Here is a 17,430-nt window from a genome sequence, read left to right as displayed (position 1 = left end):
AACAGCGCAGAAGTATAGATGCTCACGACGGCGTACACTACGGCGTACACTCGACGCAGAAGTATAAATTGGCCTTTATACACAATGTATGTAACAATATCCACTGAAGAGGCAAGTTGAAGACCCAAGTGCCGTTCTTTATTTTAAACATAAATCTTAACATAAATCAAAACATAAAACAAGGACTTGACTTGACTTGACTTGACTTGACTAGAAACAAAGACTTAGCAAAAACAGGACATAAACAGACTTGCCTTACAACGGGTTACAAAGACATAAATAACAGACGAGGACACATGGCAAACATGAGGGCTAAATACACTGATGCGGCGTCCCAATTCGCATACTATCCGTACTAAATAGTATTCGAAAAAAGAATTAGTATGTCCCAAATCGTAGTATGTTGAAAAGAGTATTCAAAGATTCCCGGATGGTCTACTATTTCCGGTCAGAATTCGAAGTGCAGATCGATGCGCTCCCTAACGGCTGATATTGCCCACAACCCATTGCGAGAACAACAAACTCAGATAAAAAGTGTTAAAACTACAAACATGACGGTTACGCGAGTCTGACGGCTAAGTAGAGAGGATAAGATAAAGGGGCTTGAGTGAGCAATTATCAGTATTTAACCTGACGAAAAGATATTTATTCAATGTTAGCCACATTATATTTCACCTGCAGCAGCATTGTGAACTTTTGTAATGATACGTTTGGCCATTAACACATTAGAGGAGTCTCTGCATTAAAGACCCACGAATGGCAGACCAACGTGCTACTATATTTCTCTCCGATACGGTAGGAAATTAAATTGAATGTGGAGGATTTTAACTGTGACGATGATTGACATGGCAGTTTAAACGTTGACGGGACTCACGTAACTAAGCAACAGAGTCCGTTAAAGATGACGAAGTAGTATGTCCAAAAGCTTGCATACTCTTCTGCTACACACTCAAAAGTATGTACTTTTTCTTCACAAAAAGAGTACATACTTTAAGGACGTAGTATAAGTAGGCGAATTGGGACGCAGCATGAGACTAATAACAAGACAAGTGACACCTGTGAACAGTGATTAAACAATGAACCAATGACATGACACAACACAAAACATGAGGGCAATCACATGACAATGAAACATGACAAAACCAGGAAGTGCATGACAAGACTGTGAACATGACACACTAAAACGTAACTAAGAACATGATAAACTTAAAACATGAACAAGGAACAATGAACATGAACCAACACCAAAACACCCTGTGACAATGTAACATCAAAAGACATAAGGAGAAAAAGTGAAATTACCCTACTTTATGCATAGCTACAACTCATTTAGTCCTCTAGTTCCTGTGAAACATCTGTGAGGCAACAAATTATTATCTGAGGTGTATTAAGTTTCAAGGACAAAGGACAGATCAATCGGGAGCTGGAAATCACACAGCCGACATAAAAGCCCTGTGGTGCCATGTACATTGTAAACCAAAAGCTGTAAGTTGCCAGCTCACTGCAGCCCATGGGACATATCCCAAAGGTGTTGTTAGGCGATAATCCGATTAAATTAATTGAACAGCGCATATTTAAACAATAGCAAGACACTTTGAATAATGCCTCGTATCCTTATAGTGTTTAAAAGTCAGTGTTGAGGCTCATTTTATGTTATACAGTCTGAGGTTATTTTCATCTTCCAGCAACCTGAAATGTGGCTCCGTATGACAAAATTAACGTTTCTTACCTCAAGATACACCACCCAGGGCATAACTAATGTGGCCACAAGAAGATCTGCCACCGCCAGGCTGACAATGAGGTAATTAGTGGTGGTCTGCAGCGCTTTCTCTCGGGAGACTGCCATACACACCAACACATTGCCGAAGACAATGACAAAGATGAGGAGAGTCAGGAGCATGGCATAGTAGTTATACGGATGCTTGGCCTCACAGTTTGTGCTGTTGAGGGCCCCGGTCCCGTTGTCATAATAAGTGTCATTGTAGGGATACTCCGTGAGGAAATCCATGAGCTGTGGCCAGGGAAGATGCCTGAAACTGAGAGAAATAATTCACTGTCAATGAAGCCACAAACACAGAATGAAACCAAACAGTAGTATGTCAACACAAAGGAAAACATTATTTATCAGAGGTTGCTCTAACATATTTCAGTAGAGTATTTGGTTAATGTTTTATTTTAAGCTGAATTGTGTAATTTCTAGGCCATGTTCTTCACCAAATGAAACAAACAATATGATTGTTTTCAATCTGCTTTCCTGAACACCGCTCAAGTCTTCCATTGGTTGGAAAACAGATCCAACTCAAGCCGTTGGTTGAACCAGTGTTGCTGTCGTGAGCTGGTCAGTGTTTTTATACTTTTTGGGCAAAAGGAGAACTGGCCAGAGGAAAACCCCAAATGAGGTTTCCCAAGGTTTTTTCTCCATTTCTGTCACCTGATGGCTTATTTGCCACTGTCACCTTCAGTTTCATTAGTTGGGGTTTAAAAGATACTTAAAATTCAGCAATGTTAAATATTTGACTGCACTGACACTATTGTAATGATGCATTCGTTATGAAACAACTGTTTTCTGCAGAGCTGCTTTATAGCTAATTCAACGTTGTTTCATAATTAACAAATTTTGCAACATGGACAATTTACTGAACTAAACTGAATCAACATTGAACTGAATTGAGCTGAACAACTGCACTATTATCCTCTGAAAGCTGCTTATATCTGGATTGAACTTATTTCATAATTGATGGACTTTATAATGAACATGATGAATGTTGAATGATGAACATAATTGATGCCTGTGGTACCTGAGAAGTTTGTTAACAAAATCTCTTAAGAAAACAAAAACAAAAAAGGTGATATGTAAGAATTCTAGAGTCTTTTAGTCTTTAATTCTCCTGTTGTTTTCCATTTAATCTCACTGCTGTCTAGGATAAATAATTAAGATCTCATGTGTGTTTCTTCTTTCCCATTGGAAGCTCTGTTTAACCAGTGGAACGGTAACAGAACAACAGTAAACTTAAAGGTATAGTTTATCCAAAAATACAAATTCCAAAAATGAACACCCTCAAGTTGTTCCAAATCTGTATGAATTTCTTTCTTCTGTTAAACACAAAAAAATATATTTTGAAGAATGTTGGTAACCAGACAGTTGACGGTAGCCATTGACTTCCATAGTAGGAAAAAAAAATTATATGACAGAATGATGACACATTTTTATTTGGGTGAACTTTCCCTTTAACAGATTCAAAGAATTAAACATCCATTTGATGACAGGTCATTTAAATTCACACAAAATGCGTTGTGACTGTATGAGGACAGATTAAATTTGATACAGTTATAAAAGCGTCAAAACGCTGAGAAAAATAAAATTAATGAGAAGAGGGATCATTGTAAATGAACAATCAGCACAATCACAGCATTCAGCTAACACTCTCACAATCACACCCATCTTCATTTGCTGTATAATATTTGATACACACACATTACAGAATATATCTTCCATCCTTCCTCTGATTTCTCCTCTAAGCACCATAACATTGGACAGCTGCTGAAACAGAATTGATTTTTCAGTGTGAATAGTGGCATAATAGCTGTCTTGTATTGATTTGGAATTTACACAGCAAGATCTATTCCTGCTCCAAAATCAACATCTCAAACCAACCAGAAATAGCAGTGAGACTGAGGATACAAGCTACCAAAGCTTACGGACAATTTCCATAAATATCATAAATATATATACTTTGCTGAATTTTTTTAATATATATTTTGCTGAAAAGCCTATAACAGACTTTTGAGGTTGCAATTTTAAGAACACGCACAGCACTTTACGTCAGCAACATCAGTATCATCAACACTTGTGAATGTTTCAATCAATGTTTAATGCACTTTTACTTTTTTAGGCGATAATGTTAAAATGTAATGGAAAATGTTTGATAGCTTACTACTAATGTTCTAAAGAGAAACTGACTTTCAAAAATGAAATCTTGACAATATTCATTGTAATATAAATGTATAATACTATCATACTGGTTAATGTGTTAGTAAGCCTACACTCTTCCATTCTCCTGTATATCCTGAACTAGACATGCATTTTAGTGTGGAAATTCAGCCTTATCTATGTTCATCATCAGTCAAGTGCTTTGCACTTGTGAATTACAGTTTATCTAATCCGGCATGTCACTGCCTCCTTGTGCTTATCCACTCTGTAACACAGGTTTTCTAACATTTGCCTTCTTTAAGTCGAACATCTCGGTTACGTATGTAACCCTCGTTCCCTGAGGAGGGAACGGAGACGTACGTCAGTGACTGACGAATGGGGGTTCCGCCTAGAAGCCAATTACCTTCGAGGTGTTTAACAGCGCCCAATGGCGTGCCAATGCCATGGGCATGCGGAATTTGCATGCGTAACTCCGCCCCACCTCGTGTGTATATAAGGAAGTACGCTAGCAACATCGCATTATGTATCTGCTGCGGAGCCAAGATCTGAACTCCGCGTTCCAGCAGCACAGCTGACGTGGCTCAGGGAACGAGGGTTACATACGTAACCGAGACGTTCCCTTTCGCTCAGTCACTCCGACGTACGTCAGTGACTGACGAATGGGGGTTCCAATATAACCGCGCCACTCAGCTGTCGTCCAGTGCCCTGCGTAAGTGTGAGATCCCGCCACTTAAGGCCGTAGGACTCCCACTTATCACAGGATTACCAAGGTACACTGGGAAGCATATCCCAGTGAGGGAATGCCAAAGATGCCTACCCGTGGGGAGGACTTAGAGAGTACACATATGACCCGCTGCGGGCTGCATATGGGAAACTCTAGGGTACCAGCCGAAGGTGGATTTTTAACCCTAGGGGTAGCAGGGCTTGCCAAGGGAAAGACACCTGCTCACTGAGGAGGCTTACGGTGGAAATACTCGTGTGGGGGTCGCCGGAGGGAACCATGCACACGGGGCACCTGGCCGGACATGAGGGTCTGGGCTCGAAAGGGCAGACTGAACTGATGTCGGCGTCGACAGTGCAGGAGGAGCTCAGGGCTCTCGGGGAGCTCACCTGAGGAGAATATCGCACGTATCCAGTCCGTGGAGTGGAGTGGCGAGCAAGCGAAGACACCAGAGCCTGGTCCATTACCGGCCCCTCGGGGGGGCGAGTACATAGTCGGACACTGGCTCCACTCGGAGATTGTAGAATCTGGCGAATGTGTTGGGTGTCGCCCAGCCTGCAGCTCTGCAGATGTCTGTTAGCGAGGCGCCATGCGCTAGAGCCCAAGAGGAGGCCACACTCCGGGTGGAGTGTGCCCTCACACCAAGGGGACATGGTCGACCTTGCTGCTGGTAAGCCAAAACAATGGTGTCCACTATCCAGTGAGACAACCTCTGCTTTGAGAGAGCGCTTCCCTTCCGCTCTCCACCATAACAGACAAAGAGCTGGTCTGAGGTCCTGAAACACTGCGTCATGTCTACGTAAGCGCGGAGAGCGCGTACTGGACAGAGCAATGCCAAGGCTGGGTCTGCCTCCTCCAAAGGCAGCGCTTGAAGGTTCACTACCTGATCTCTGAAGGGAGTGGTAGGAACCTTGGGCACATATCCAGGCCAGGGTCTCAAGGTCACGTGAGAGTTAGCCGGCCCGAATTCTAGGCACGCTTCGTCAACTGAAAAAGCCTGCAGGTCCCCGACCCTCTTGAGAGAGGCCAATGCGGTCAGCAGAGCCGTCTTCATCGACAGAAACTTAATATCGGCCGACCGCAAAGGCTCAAAGGGAGGCCTCTGCAGAGCACTTAGGACTACTGAGAGGTCCCAAGAGGGAACGAGAGGAGAGCGAGGAGGATTCAGTCTCCTCGCCCCCCTCAGGAACCTGATGATCAGGTCGTGCTGACTTACCTTTTTGTCTCCCAAGAGGTCGTGATGGGCAGATATTGCAGCCACATACAATTGCAGGGTGGAGGGAGACAGCCTTCGCTCCAGCCCCTCTTGGAGAAACTCAAGCACGGACCCGATCGGGCAATTCCAGGGGTCTTCTTGGCGGGAAGAGCACCAGGTGACGAAGAGGTTCCACTTCAACGCATAGAGGTGTCGTGTAGACTCTGCCCTAGCGGAAGTGATGGTGGCGGCCACCGCAAACCTGTCGCGTCCCGTCTAGAAGCCACACGTGGAGCTTCCAGAGCGCTGGACGCGGGTGCCATAGGGTGCCCCGTCTCTGAGAGAGGAGGTCCGGTCTCAGAGGGATAGGCCAGGGAGGGGCTGTCGCAAGGAGAAGCAGTTCTGAGAACCAGGTCTGGCCGTGCCAATACGGGGCGACCAAACATGACCTGCTCCTTGTCCTCCCTGATCTTGCACAGTACTCGTGCGAGAAGGCTCACTGGGGGAAACGCATATAAGCGTAGGCCCTGGGGCCAGCTGTGCACCAGTGCATCCGTGCCGAGCGTGCCCTCGGTCAGGGAATAGAACAGGCTGCAGTGGGAAGAGTCGTGGGAGGCAAATAGATCTACCTGTGCGTCGCCAAACTGTTCCCAAATCAGCTGGACCGTCTGGGGATGGAGTCTCCATTCTCCAGGAAGTGGCTGAATCCGTGAGAGCTCGTCGGCTGCACGGTTCAGGTCTCCCGGGATGTGGATAGCACGAAGGGACCTCAGGTGCTTCTGACTCCATAAAACGAGAATACGGGCGAGTTGAGACATACGGCGGGAGCGTAGACCGCCCTGGTGGTTGATGTACGCTACAGTGGCCGTGTTGTCTGTCCGGACAAGTACGTGTTGACCCCTCAGCAACGCTCGGAAGCGGTGCAGGGCGAACCGTACTGCCAGCAACTCAAGGCAATTGACATGCAGAAGGCGCTGGGGTCCTGTCCAGGAGCCCGCGGCTGCTTGTCCATTGCACATGGCACCCCAGCCCGTGGAGGAGGCATCCGTTGATACAACAACATGCCTGGAAACTCGTTCTAAGGACACGCCGGTCCGTAGAAAACGTTACCGCAGCTGCAGATGCCATATGCCCCAGGAGCCTCTGAAAATGTTTCAGTGGAACCGCACTCTTGCTCTCAATTTGACGGAGGCAAGTCAGCAGAGACTGCGCGCGCTCGCTCGTAAGCTGCGCGCACATGGCGACCGAGTCGATCTCCATACCGAGAAAAGAGATCCTCTGCACGGGGCAGAGTTTGCTCTTCTCCCAGTTGACCCGAAGGCCCAGACAGGCTAAGTGGTGGAGAACCAGATCTCTGTGTTCGCAAACCTGCTCTCGAGAGTGACTCAGTATGAGCCAGTCGTCGAGGTAGTTCAGGATGCGAACCCTGTGCTGCCGTAGGGGCGCAAGGGCTGCCTCGGCAATCTTCGTAAAGACGCGAGGGGACAGAGATAGCCCGAATGGGAGGACCGCGTACTGGTTTGCCCGCCCCTCGAAAGCAAACCGTAGGAACGGTCTGTCGAGGTAGGAAGGAGACATGAAAGTAGGCGTCCTTCAGGTCGATCGCTGCAAACCAATCACCAGGACGAACGCATTCGAAAAGGCGTTTCGCTGTCAACATCTTGAACGGAAGCCTGGGTAGGTAACGGTTCAAGATGCACAGGTCCAGGATTGGCCTCAACCCACCGGTCTTTTTGGGTACAATGAAGTAGGGGCTGTAAAACCCGGACTTCATCTCGGCTGGAGGGACAGGTTCGATCGCACCCTTCGCCAGTAGGGTGGCAACCTCCGCTCGCATGACAGGGGCATTGGCCCCGACCATAGTAAAGCGGACTCCCCGAAAGCAGGGAGGAACCTGCGCGAACTGAATCGCGTAGCCGTGCCTGACTGTCTTCGCGTCCCAGCGGGACAGCCCTGGAATCTGAAGCCAGGCTCCCAGGAACTGCACCAGCGGGGTCATTCGGACTACAGACGTACCCGTTGTGGGGCAGCGATGCAGCGTTACCGACCCGGACACGGGAGGCTGTTGGGCGTCCCGGTGTGGGGGTGCGGTTAACGGCTGCGTCCTGACAGAGGAGACCAGGGAAGGATGCACGTTCCACTGGGGTCTGCTCTGCCAGGAGGCTGGCGACAGAGAGGGATGCGAGTGGCGGGACCCGTGGGTGGCGCGCACTGACATCGCCGATCTCTGGGGGCTCAGGGATGGGAGTGTTAATTCTTTCTTTGACCAAATTAGGGTGCTGCTGACCCGGGGGCCAGCAGCTGAACAAAGGATTCTCCCCCGGCCCTCCACCGGGGGAAGGAGTGGTCCTGCCACCATCTCCTGGAAAGAATTTCCCATCCCTGAGCCGTCCGTCTTAGGAGCGCCGCTCCGCCCGGCGTTTAGCGGGGCGCGGGGTGGCCTGAGGGGACTGGGACAGTATATGCTTGATTGCCTCAGTCTGCTTCTGGGCGGTTGAAAACTGTTGGGCGAAGTTTTCAACCGCTCCGCCGAAGAGGCCAGCCTGGGATATGGGGGCATCGAGGAAACGTGTCCGCTCAGTGTCCCGCATATCAGCCAGGTTTAGCCACAGATGTCGCTCCTGGACCACATTTGTGGACATCACTTGACCCAGGGAGCGTGCGGTCACCTTCGTCGCCCGGAGAGTGAGGTCGGTGGCGGCACGCAGCTCATTTAAGAGCCCCGGATCAACTCCACCATCGTGCATGTCCCTGAGGATCCTGGCCTGGTAGACCTGGAGTATCGCCATGGCATGCAGCGAGGCGGCAGCCTGCCTCGCAGCTCTGTGCGATTTCGCCATCAAGGTTGATGTGAATCGACAGGCTTTGGAGGGGTGCTTAGGATCACCTCGCCAGGTTGAAGCGCTCTGAGGACACAGTTGCATCGCAACAGAACGTTCAACCTGGGGGACCCCAGTGTACCCTTTTCGCGCTGCCCCATCAAGGGTGGAGAAGGCGGAGGAGACTGCAGACCGATCACGGGAAGACAACGGGGACTTCCAGGACCGGGCAATCTCCTCATGCAGCTCGGGAAAGAAAGGTATTGGGGGCGGGGACTGACGTGAGTCAGTGCGAGCTCCCAAAAACCAATCATCGAGCCGCGAGCGTTCGGGACAGGGTGGAGGGTTCCACTCTAACCCTAAACTCGCGGCTGCCCGAGACAGCATGGCTGTCAGCTCTGGGTCCGACTCGGGCAATGCTGGCGCGCCCGAAGGCGCAGCACAGCCGAGTCATCATCCTCAGAGGACTCGAGCCCACCTTGTGATGCGGTGACCGACATCGCATCATCCTCCGGAGCGCCAAACGAAATGCGCGAGGGAGCCGGAGCTGGCCCCGCGATTTCAGTCTGGACACTCGCGGGTTGCGGAGCGCCAGAGGGGGGTGTGGCCCGAGGCATAAGCGTCGGGGCTTTGTTCCACACCGTAACCCTCAGGTCACCCTGACCACCAGCCGAAGTACCGGCCACGGGGGGCACGGTAGATCGGGGTGTGGTTGAGGGGACTCTCACTTCATTACGAAGATCCTTGACCGCAGCACCGCGATGGTCATGTTCCCGCAGTGGGAACATGACTCATCCACAAACGCTGCTTGAGCATGCTGAACGCCCAAGCATACCAAGCAGAGATTGTGCCCATCGGAAGAAGTCAGCGACCGGCCACACCCAGAAGTACACGGGCGAGACATCCTGAAAAGGACGTGCCACGTGTAAGCTCTTTTAGAGAGGAAGCTTCGCAGAGACGCCGAAGCGCCCAGGGACCACACACCAGCTGTCAGACGGACCACTGCGCAGATCAGCAGGCAGGCAGTATGCGATCGCTGGAACGCGCCGTAGATCCAACGCCTCTGGAAAGCTGTTCGTCTCGAAGGCCGACAAAGACTCAGTTAGCAGGCTTGAAGGAGTGTAGAGATACTCTTGGCTCCAAAGCAGAAACATAATGCGATGTTGCCAGCGTACTTCCTTATATACCCACGAGGTGGGGCGGAGTTACGCATGCAAATTCCGCATGCCCATGGCATTGGCACGCCATTGGGCGCTGTTAAACACCTCGAAGGTAATTGGCTTCTAGGCGAAACCCCCATTCGTCAGTCACTGACGTATGTCGGAGTGACTGAACGAAAGGGAAATCTTATTTCCGCAGAGCTTTAGAATATTTGGCCTCTAATTAAGGGGTAACACTTTAGAATACTGTTCTGTTAATAATGAATAACTACACATGAACAAACAAGTAACACTATATTAACACTCTACACTCTACTCACCAGTCATATAAGCTTTCAAGCTTTTTGTAAGGTTTTAGATAGCAATTATTTCAGATGGAATTGGTAACACTTGAGTCATTACTAGTAGGTTACCAGGATATTCACTTTAGAATGCTGATCCAAATGGGGAGTAATTCCTTTAGAAGGATAGTAACACTTGAGTAATTGCTATCCGAAACCTTACAAAAACCTCAAAAGCTTACAATGACTTCAGTAATTACTAGAGAGTTATCATGCTTTTCACTTAAGAATACTGAGTCAGTATTAGTGGGTAACCGTGATCTTCACTGTAAAATATAAATTATGCCTTATTCACATCTATTTTTAACCTGTTCATAGTAGTTTTGAGTAGCTATCCGGGAGGTATAAAAATAGTAGTATTGATTAGCGAACGGTGAACTATCACATTCAACTGAGCACTATTACTTACTAATTTGTTAATCAGAGTTTCTTGTTAGTTAATAGTAGTTACTAGAATGTTAATAGTTTGTTACTCATTTATTCCTGTGTAGTTATTAATTAATGATGAAACCATATTTTAAAGTGCACTGAAATCTCAAGAGAGTCTATCTCTTGTTAAACTCAATCAATAACAAAACAGTTTCTTGTGTTGGCAAGTCAGTGTACAGATGAACCATTTGTTGCACCATAAGACACTCACAAATGATAATAGCAAAGTCTAAGAAACCAAGAAAAACACAAATGTTCAAGCTTCAAGGTTCAAAACTAAAAAAAAAACTAAAAAAACTAAATCAATACATAGTGCTTCATCTTTTCATTCCCAGTGAAAGACACTGCAAACAAAGAACAAAAAAAGCGAAACAAATGGCCTTTTACAGAAGCAATCTCCCTGGTCCTTTTATAGCAACAATCTATATTCGTTGCCCTCCACCCTTACCCAGCATCACTTCTGTAGCTGTATGTGAGTGACGCTGATGCCACAGACCCAATGGAGCAAGTGAGGGCTGCTGATTGATGCAGACTGCCTGACAAAATGATGTCTGTGTCAAACACAGCAGAGAGGTCCCTCCATCTGGCTTTAACCAACAAGAATCAATGAATCACTTTGAACCACTGAGTGTCTTCCCTTTGCTCAGGTTGGTCATTTGAATGGCTTGTTTTTCTTATTTACAATCCTAAATTACTAGAATGTCTGCACATTTTTATGAGACAGAGGGCATTTTCATTTAAGCATATATATTTTGGGGTTGGTAGATGTTTTAATGTTTTTGAAAGTATTTTATGCTCACAGATGGATGAAAAATACAATAGAACAGCAATATTGTGAAGAATTATTACAATTTAAAAACTAATTAAAAATTATTTTAATATGCTAATTTGGTGCTCAAGAAACATTTCTTATTTTTATTAATATTGACAATTATTGTGCTGCTATTATTGTGGAAACCATGATGCATTTTTCTATTCAATTATTTATTTGAAATATAATTTTTTGTAACAATGCAATATATTGGTTAAAAAAGGACAGGTGCTATAGGGCAGATTTATCAACTTTACATTAATAATACACACACATATATGCTAATCCATTCATGTCCTTGATCTTTAAAGTGTGAATGACAGGGCAGTGATTTTCAGTGCTCCAGGCATAAAGTACGCTCTGTTATCAGGGTACGACTGCTGCCTTGCTGAACTTTGCCTCTTGGGAAATCTAGGCGAGGGCAGGTATGGATTAAGCTTTTGAATTAAAATTAATGCTAGGGAGGAGCACAGTGATTTCAGTCTCTGCTAGGTAACAATTAGCCTCAAACATCTTTTACCAATCAATTGCATGTGACACTTTGATTTGACTGAATGAAGGCTGGTTTACTCCAGCATAGATGATCTTTGATATTTCAGTGCTCCCTGATTAGCTGTCCAGTATATCTCGCTCTAGTTGGATACAGTATTTGACATGTTTTGCATGGGCCTATAGAGGCTATATGAGCCCTGTTTCTGGCAGTGTATGCTCAAAATCACATAAATGAGAACTGAGTCCCAAACCAGTAGTTGGTAAGATATCACAAAATACAGTGGGGCTAGATCCAGTAAACTATAAAGAAAGAAAAAGCAATTTCAGTGTCATTTTCCTCATATCCGCCCCCACCTACAATAAAAGTGGTCTTTTCGTGATACGCACTTGAACATATGATGGGTGAGAAAGATAGTATTGCAATTTCTGCTGGCAAAGCATCATTCAGCTCTATCTCACAGCAACCAATATGTGCAGTCCGTGGCATTGGTCTCTGATGGAGGATATCATATAGCAGGACTGATGTAGCAAATGGAGATATACTGGGTTGTGAAATTTATTGAGAAGGCTACCCCAGAGTGAAGATCTATTTGAGTTTTGATAACGTTATAGTTTGACAAAAAAAAAATGTCATCAAATAAAGCAAACCACATGGCCTTTTGACAATGAACACATTGAACTGTGAATAGTATACACACTTTAATCTGTGAATCTTCAGGTGTTGGGAGTAGGAGTGAGCAGGGCACAACCTAACACACATGGTTTAAAACTTTCCACACATGTGGAATTCCAGTTGCGCAGGTGGGGCATGTGGTCACACTGCGTTACAATGAGCCCTTATTAGAACTGCGCTATTATATTCAATAATTTTATGAATTCTATTGAGAAATCATGAATAAAGACTGAGATGTCAATGTTCAGAAATTATGAATTGTATGAATAGACCTACTTCAACGGATAGCCGGGGTAACCTGAGGATCACGTTCAGTTTAAACCCACCGAGCATACCTCCGCAGGCCCCTGAACCCTCACAAGCGCCGCAGCCGGTGGTGCTTCCAGAGGAAACCGCTGGCCCCTCCCATGGGCGGATGAACAAATTTCCTGACGGACTGTTTCCTGGATTCATACAATTCATAATTTTCCCGGCTATCCGTTGAAGTAGGTCTATGAATTATTTTGTATAGCTGTGTTTTGCTGTGTTTGATGTCAAACTCAAAAATGTGTTTATTTTGAATGTTTAAAAAATGCCATTGTTTTATATGAAAAATGTATTGATTGTATTTTATTGGCCAACTATTTTAGTTTGTCTTGTACATTTTTTATATTAGATCAGAAAACATTTTAAGCTTTCATTTGGTCATGTTACAATGTGCCCCTCACATGTTACAATGTACCCCACATATGGAGCACGTTGTCACATTTCACTTCCATTCTTTCGGGGTAAAACAAGTAAAAAAGTAAACACTGTATTAATGAAACAAACCACATAATTATACTAGACATGTGAAATCAATGTGGAAACCCCATGAGTAAACTGAGAAAGTCAAAAAGTGTTAGGTTGTGCCCCGCTCTCCCTTATTAATTAGCAGGAATTTAGACAGTTACAGTAGACAATTTACAAATTCATTTTTACATGTTATTTTAATTTAGGATTTTCAAAATGTTTGATGCCAAGTGCCCCGCGATATGATGATACTTATTTCATGCAATACTGTGCAACAGTTGGGATCCAGAATTCTCCATAGAGGAATTGATTTTGAACTATAACTTACTAAGCATTTAAGCTACAATGTTGTTAATAGATGGTATGCCTTTGTTGAAGCCATCAGCGTGCATTACTTCAACTAATTGTTAAATAATAATGTTTAACAATGGAATTCCAGTTGAAAAACTAAATTACCCATGATTCTGCTAAGAAATCCCCACCAATCAGGGAACTGTGACAAACTGTGCCAAAAGAACACATTAGCACCTGCCCGCTCCCAAGAAACACTGAAAATTACGTAATTGAGTCTGTCTCCCTATACGTTCTCAAAATACTTAAATATTTGTATGTATAGCAATAAATTGTTTCTATATATCAATACAGTGGCAAGAAAAAGTATGTGAACCACTTGCAGAATCTGTGAAAATGTGAATAATTTTAAATAAATAAAAGAGATCATACAAAATGCATGTTATTTTTTATTTAGTACTGTCCTGAATAAGATATTTTACATAAAAAATTTACATATAGTCCACAAGACAAAAACATTTATTTATTAAATTTATAAAAATAACCCCCGTTCATAAGTTTAAGAACCATTAATTCTCAATACTGTGTGTCATTTCCTGGATGACCCATGGCTGTATTTTTTTAGTTTTTTTTTTGTTTTTTGTGATTGTTGTTCATGAGTCCCTTGTTTGTCCAATGTTCTTCCGAAAAATCCTCCAGGTCCTGCACATTCCAGCATATTTTGCATATTTGAACCCTCTCCAGCAGGGACTGTATGATTTTTAGATCCATCTTGTCATACTGAGGACAATTGAGGGACTCAAACACAACTACTAATAATGGTTGAAACATTCACTGATGCTCCAGAAGGAAACACAATGCATTAAGAGCTGGGTGTGAAAACTTTTGAACAGGATGAAGATGTCCAATTGTTTCTTATTTTGTTTAAATATCTGTTTTTTTTTTCATTTAGTACTGCCCTTCAGAAGCAACAGAAGATACTTGCATGTTTCCCAGAACTCAAGGTGATCATACTAATGCGGCCAACGATCACACCCGCGATCGTCATTTGCATATCTAAATAATTCGCCAAACATCTGACATTCACAATAACAGCTGCAAAGTGTTAGCTAAACAATATTCACATGATTACTCAGATTCGTTGCATGAACGCACAACATTGAACAATATCAGGAGCACACAGGTGGAGCTGTTATCCCATCAGTCTACTGGAAGTAGCAACTCTAATATCCGTCCGTCAGAGCGCGCTACAGATTGTCTGTTCCGGGACGGTCTTTCTGGCAATTTACCTTGATCTTCAAATTCAATAAGTTTTCACCCCACAGCTCTTAATGCGTTGTGTTTCCTTCTGAAGCATCAGTGAATGTTTCAACCTTTAGTAGTTGTTTTTGAGTCCCTCAATTGTCCTCAGTATGAAAAGATGGATCTCAAAATCATACAGTCCCTGCTGGAGAGGGTTCAAATATGCAAAAGATGCTGGAAAACGTCCATTTTGCATCTCACGCTCCGCCCCGCGCCGTGGGTATAAACAGGAAGCGAGAGCAACGCACTGACGTTTTTCACTGAGGAGCCAAACTAGTGACTTGGCCATGCAGTGATGGTAAGGAACTGTGGCGACGGGACGTACGTCTCCGTTCCCTCCTTCAGGGAACGAGGGTTACCATACATAACCGAGACGTTCCCTTTCAGTTGGTCACGTTCGACATACGTCGGTTGTACCGACAAATTGGGATCCCTTTGGAATCCCACAGGCCACAGTTACTACCACTTCCAGCGCCCAGCGAGAGCCCCTCAGACCCCGTTCTGAAGAGGGCGGGGAAATTCACACAGGGAGAGTCACACTGCTGTTCTGCAAGACCCACTCAGCAGACTATTGGATAACGCTGGGAAAGCGTCCCCCGGAGGGACGCTGCGGAAGCCACATCATGCCCGGAGGGAGTTACCATGTGGAGAATACACGTATGGACTGGACTTGGGCAGTGCAACATACAGAAGTCCCAGGGGTGGTCCCGGCTTGTTGCAGGCGGGGGAACAACACCGTACTGAGACGGCAGAGGAAGCTATGACAAGGGAAAGACACAAGCTCGCCGAAGGGAGCTGTACCGTGGAGAATACACATATGGGACCGCCAAAGGGCTCACAACATATGGAACCCAGCCTGACACAAGTTCCACCAATGCATACAAGTGCCAGACCTGGCGTCGGACGCTCCGCCACATCCGACTGCCGCAGGTTGTGGAGGACTCAACAGGGTTCGCCGTTTCCTGGGGAACTCGACTGGAGAAAATAAGTGCATGTATCCGTTCCATGGGGAAGGGAATGGCGCAGAAAGCCGACACTTAGAACGGGCACTTCAGTGTTGCTGACTATGGGAAGCGAGCACATGAGAAGCAACCGGCTCTACACATAGGCCATAAAACCTAGCAAACGTGTTAGGTGTCCACATAGACGCCCGGGTGGAGGCTGCTGCTGGGCTGGGGCGGGGGTGGCGGCAGGCGGATGTCCTCGGCGACGGGGTGGAGGTAGCAGCGGACCGCTGGGGCATGATGTGTTTGATGGCCTCCGTCTGCTTCTAGGTGGCCGGACAACCCGGCCGATGAAACGGGGGAGTCCAGGAACCGGTTCTTATCGGTCTCCCTCATGTCGGCCAGGTTGAGCCAGAGATGCCGTCAGATCGCCTGACCAATGGACCGGGTGGTGACTTTCGTCGCCCGGAGGGCGAGGTCCGTCAGGAAATTTGTTCATCCGCCCATGGGAGGGGCCAGCGGTTTCCTCTGGAAGCACCACCGGCTGCGGCGCTTGTGAGGGTTCAGGGGCCTGCGGAGGTATACTCGGTGGGTTTAAACTGAACGTGATCCTCAGGTTACCCCGGCTATCCGTTGAAGTAGGTCTATCTTGGGAGATAGCTCTAGATCGAGGTATGGGGAGGGGGACTCCACCTTCCCGGAGGTAGGCGAGTCTCGACCTAAGCGCCGAGACAGTCATGTTCCCGTAGTAAGAATATGAACTATCCACAAAAGCTACCTCAGCGTGCTGAATGCCCATGCACGTGAAACAACGATTGTGACCGTCAGCGGGCGAGAGTGAAAGACTGCATCCAGAAACGCACGGGTGGAATGACATCTTGAAAAAGACGCAGTGTCACACCCGTGTTGCTCTTTTTATGAGGAAACGCTCTTAAAGATGTGCTGAAGCACCCAGGGACAACCGCGGCAACACACAGAGGATAGTGCAGCCTGTGTTTGCACTCACTGACAACCACGCCCTCACGATACCAACAATGTTTGCTGTGAGAACAGCAGTTGTGTTTTTGCAGCAGTGGTCAGCGGTCGCGCTGTTGTGTGCCTTCACGCCAGCAGAAGCGTCCTCTTCTCTCTCTCTCTCTCTCTCTCTCTCTCTCTTGCTGAGTAGTAGTCAAATGAACTCTTCGAATTGAACGCCGTTCGGCTCCAAAGTGAATGACGTCAGTGCGTTGCTCTCGCTTCCTGTTTATACCCGCGGGGCGGAGCGCACGCCAATGGCCCATTGGCCCGTTCTCTATATCTCGAAGCTGATAGGGGCTCTCTGAAGTTATCCCAATTCGTCGGTACAACCGACGTACGTCGAACGTGACCGACTGAAAGGGAACTGAAGAATGTACAGGACCTGGAGGTTTTTTTTGAAGAACATTGGACAGTTTAACTGCTCAAGACAAACAAGGAACTCATGAACAGCCATCACAAAACAAAAAAACAGCCATGGGTCATCCAGGAAACGACACACAGTATTGAGAATAATAATGAATAACTTCTGAACA

The 17,430-nt window shown here is 46.2% G+C and overlaps 1 protein-coding gene across 1 annotated transcript in view; it reads right to left on the bottom strand.

Annotated features, from left to right (window-relative positions):
- drd2b (dopamine receptor D2b) overlaps nucleotides 1–17,430 on the bottom strand; it is a 140,554-nt gene that overhangs the window by 66,830 nt on the left and 56,294 nt on the right. Inside the window, exon 2 of the mRNA XM_079816013.1 lies at nucleotides 1,730–2,036. Within this exon, the coding sequence (XP_079672139.1) occupies nucleotides 1,730–2,008 (279 nt within the window). The 5' untranslated portion in view covers nucleotides 2,009–2,036. The remainder of the gene's footprint in view (nucleotides 1–1,729; nucleotides 2,037–17,430) is intronic.

The sequence above is a fragment of the Gobio gobio genome (assembly GCF_949357685.1).
Source record: "Gobio gobio genome assembly, chromosome: 4".
Taxonomy (NCBI): Eukaryota; Metazoa; Chordata; class Actinopteri; order Cypriniformes; family Gobionidae; genus Gobio; species Gobio gobio.
This window is presented reverse-complemented; position numbering and strand designations above follow the sequence as displayed.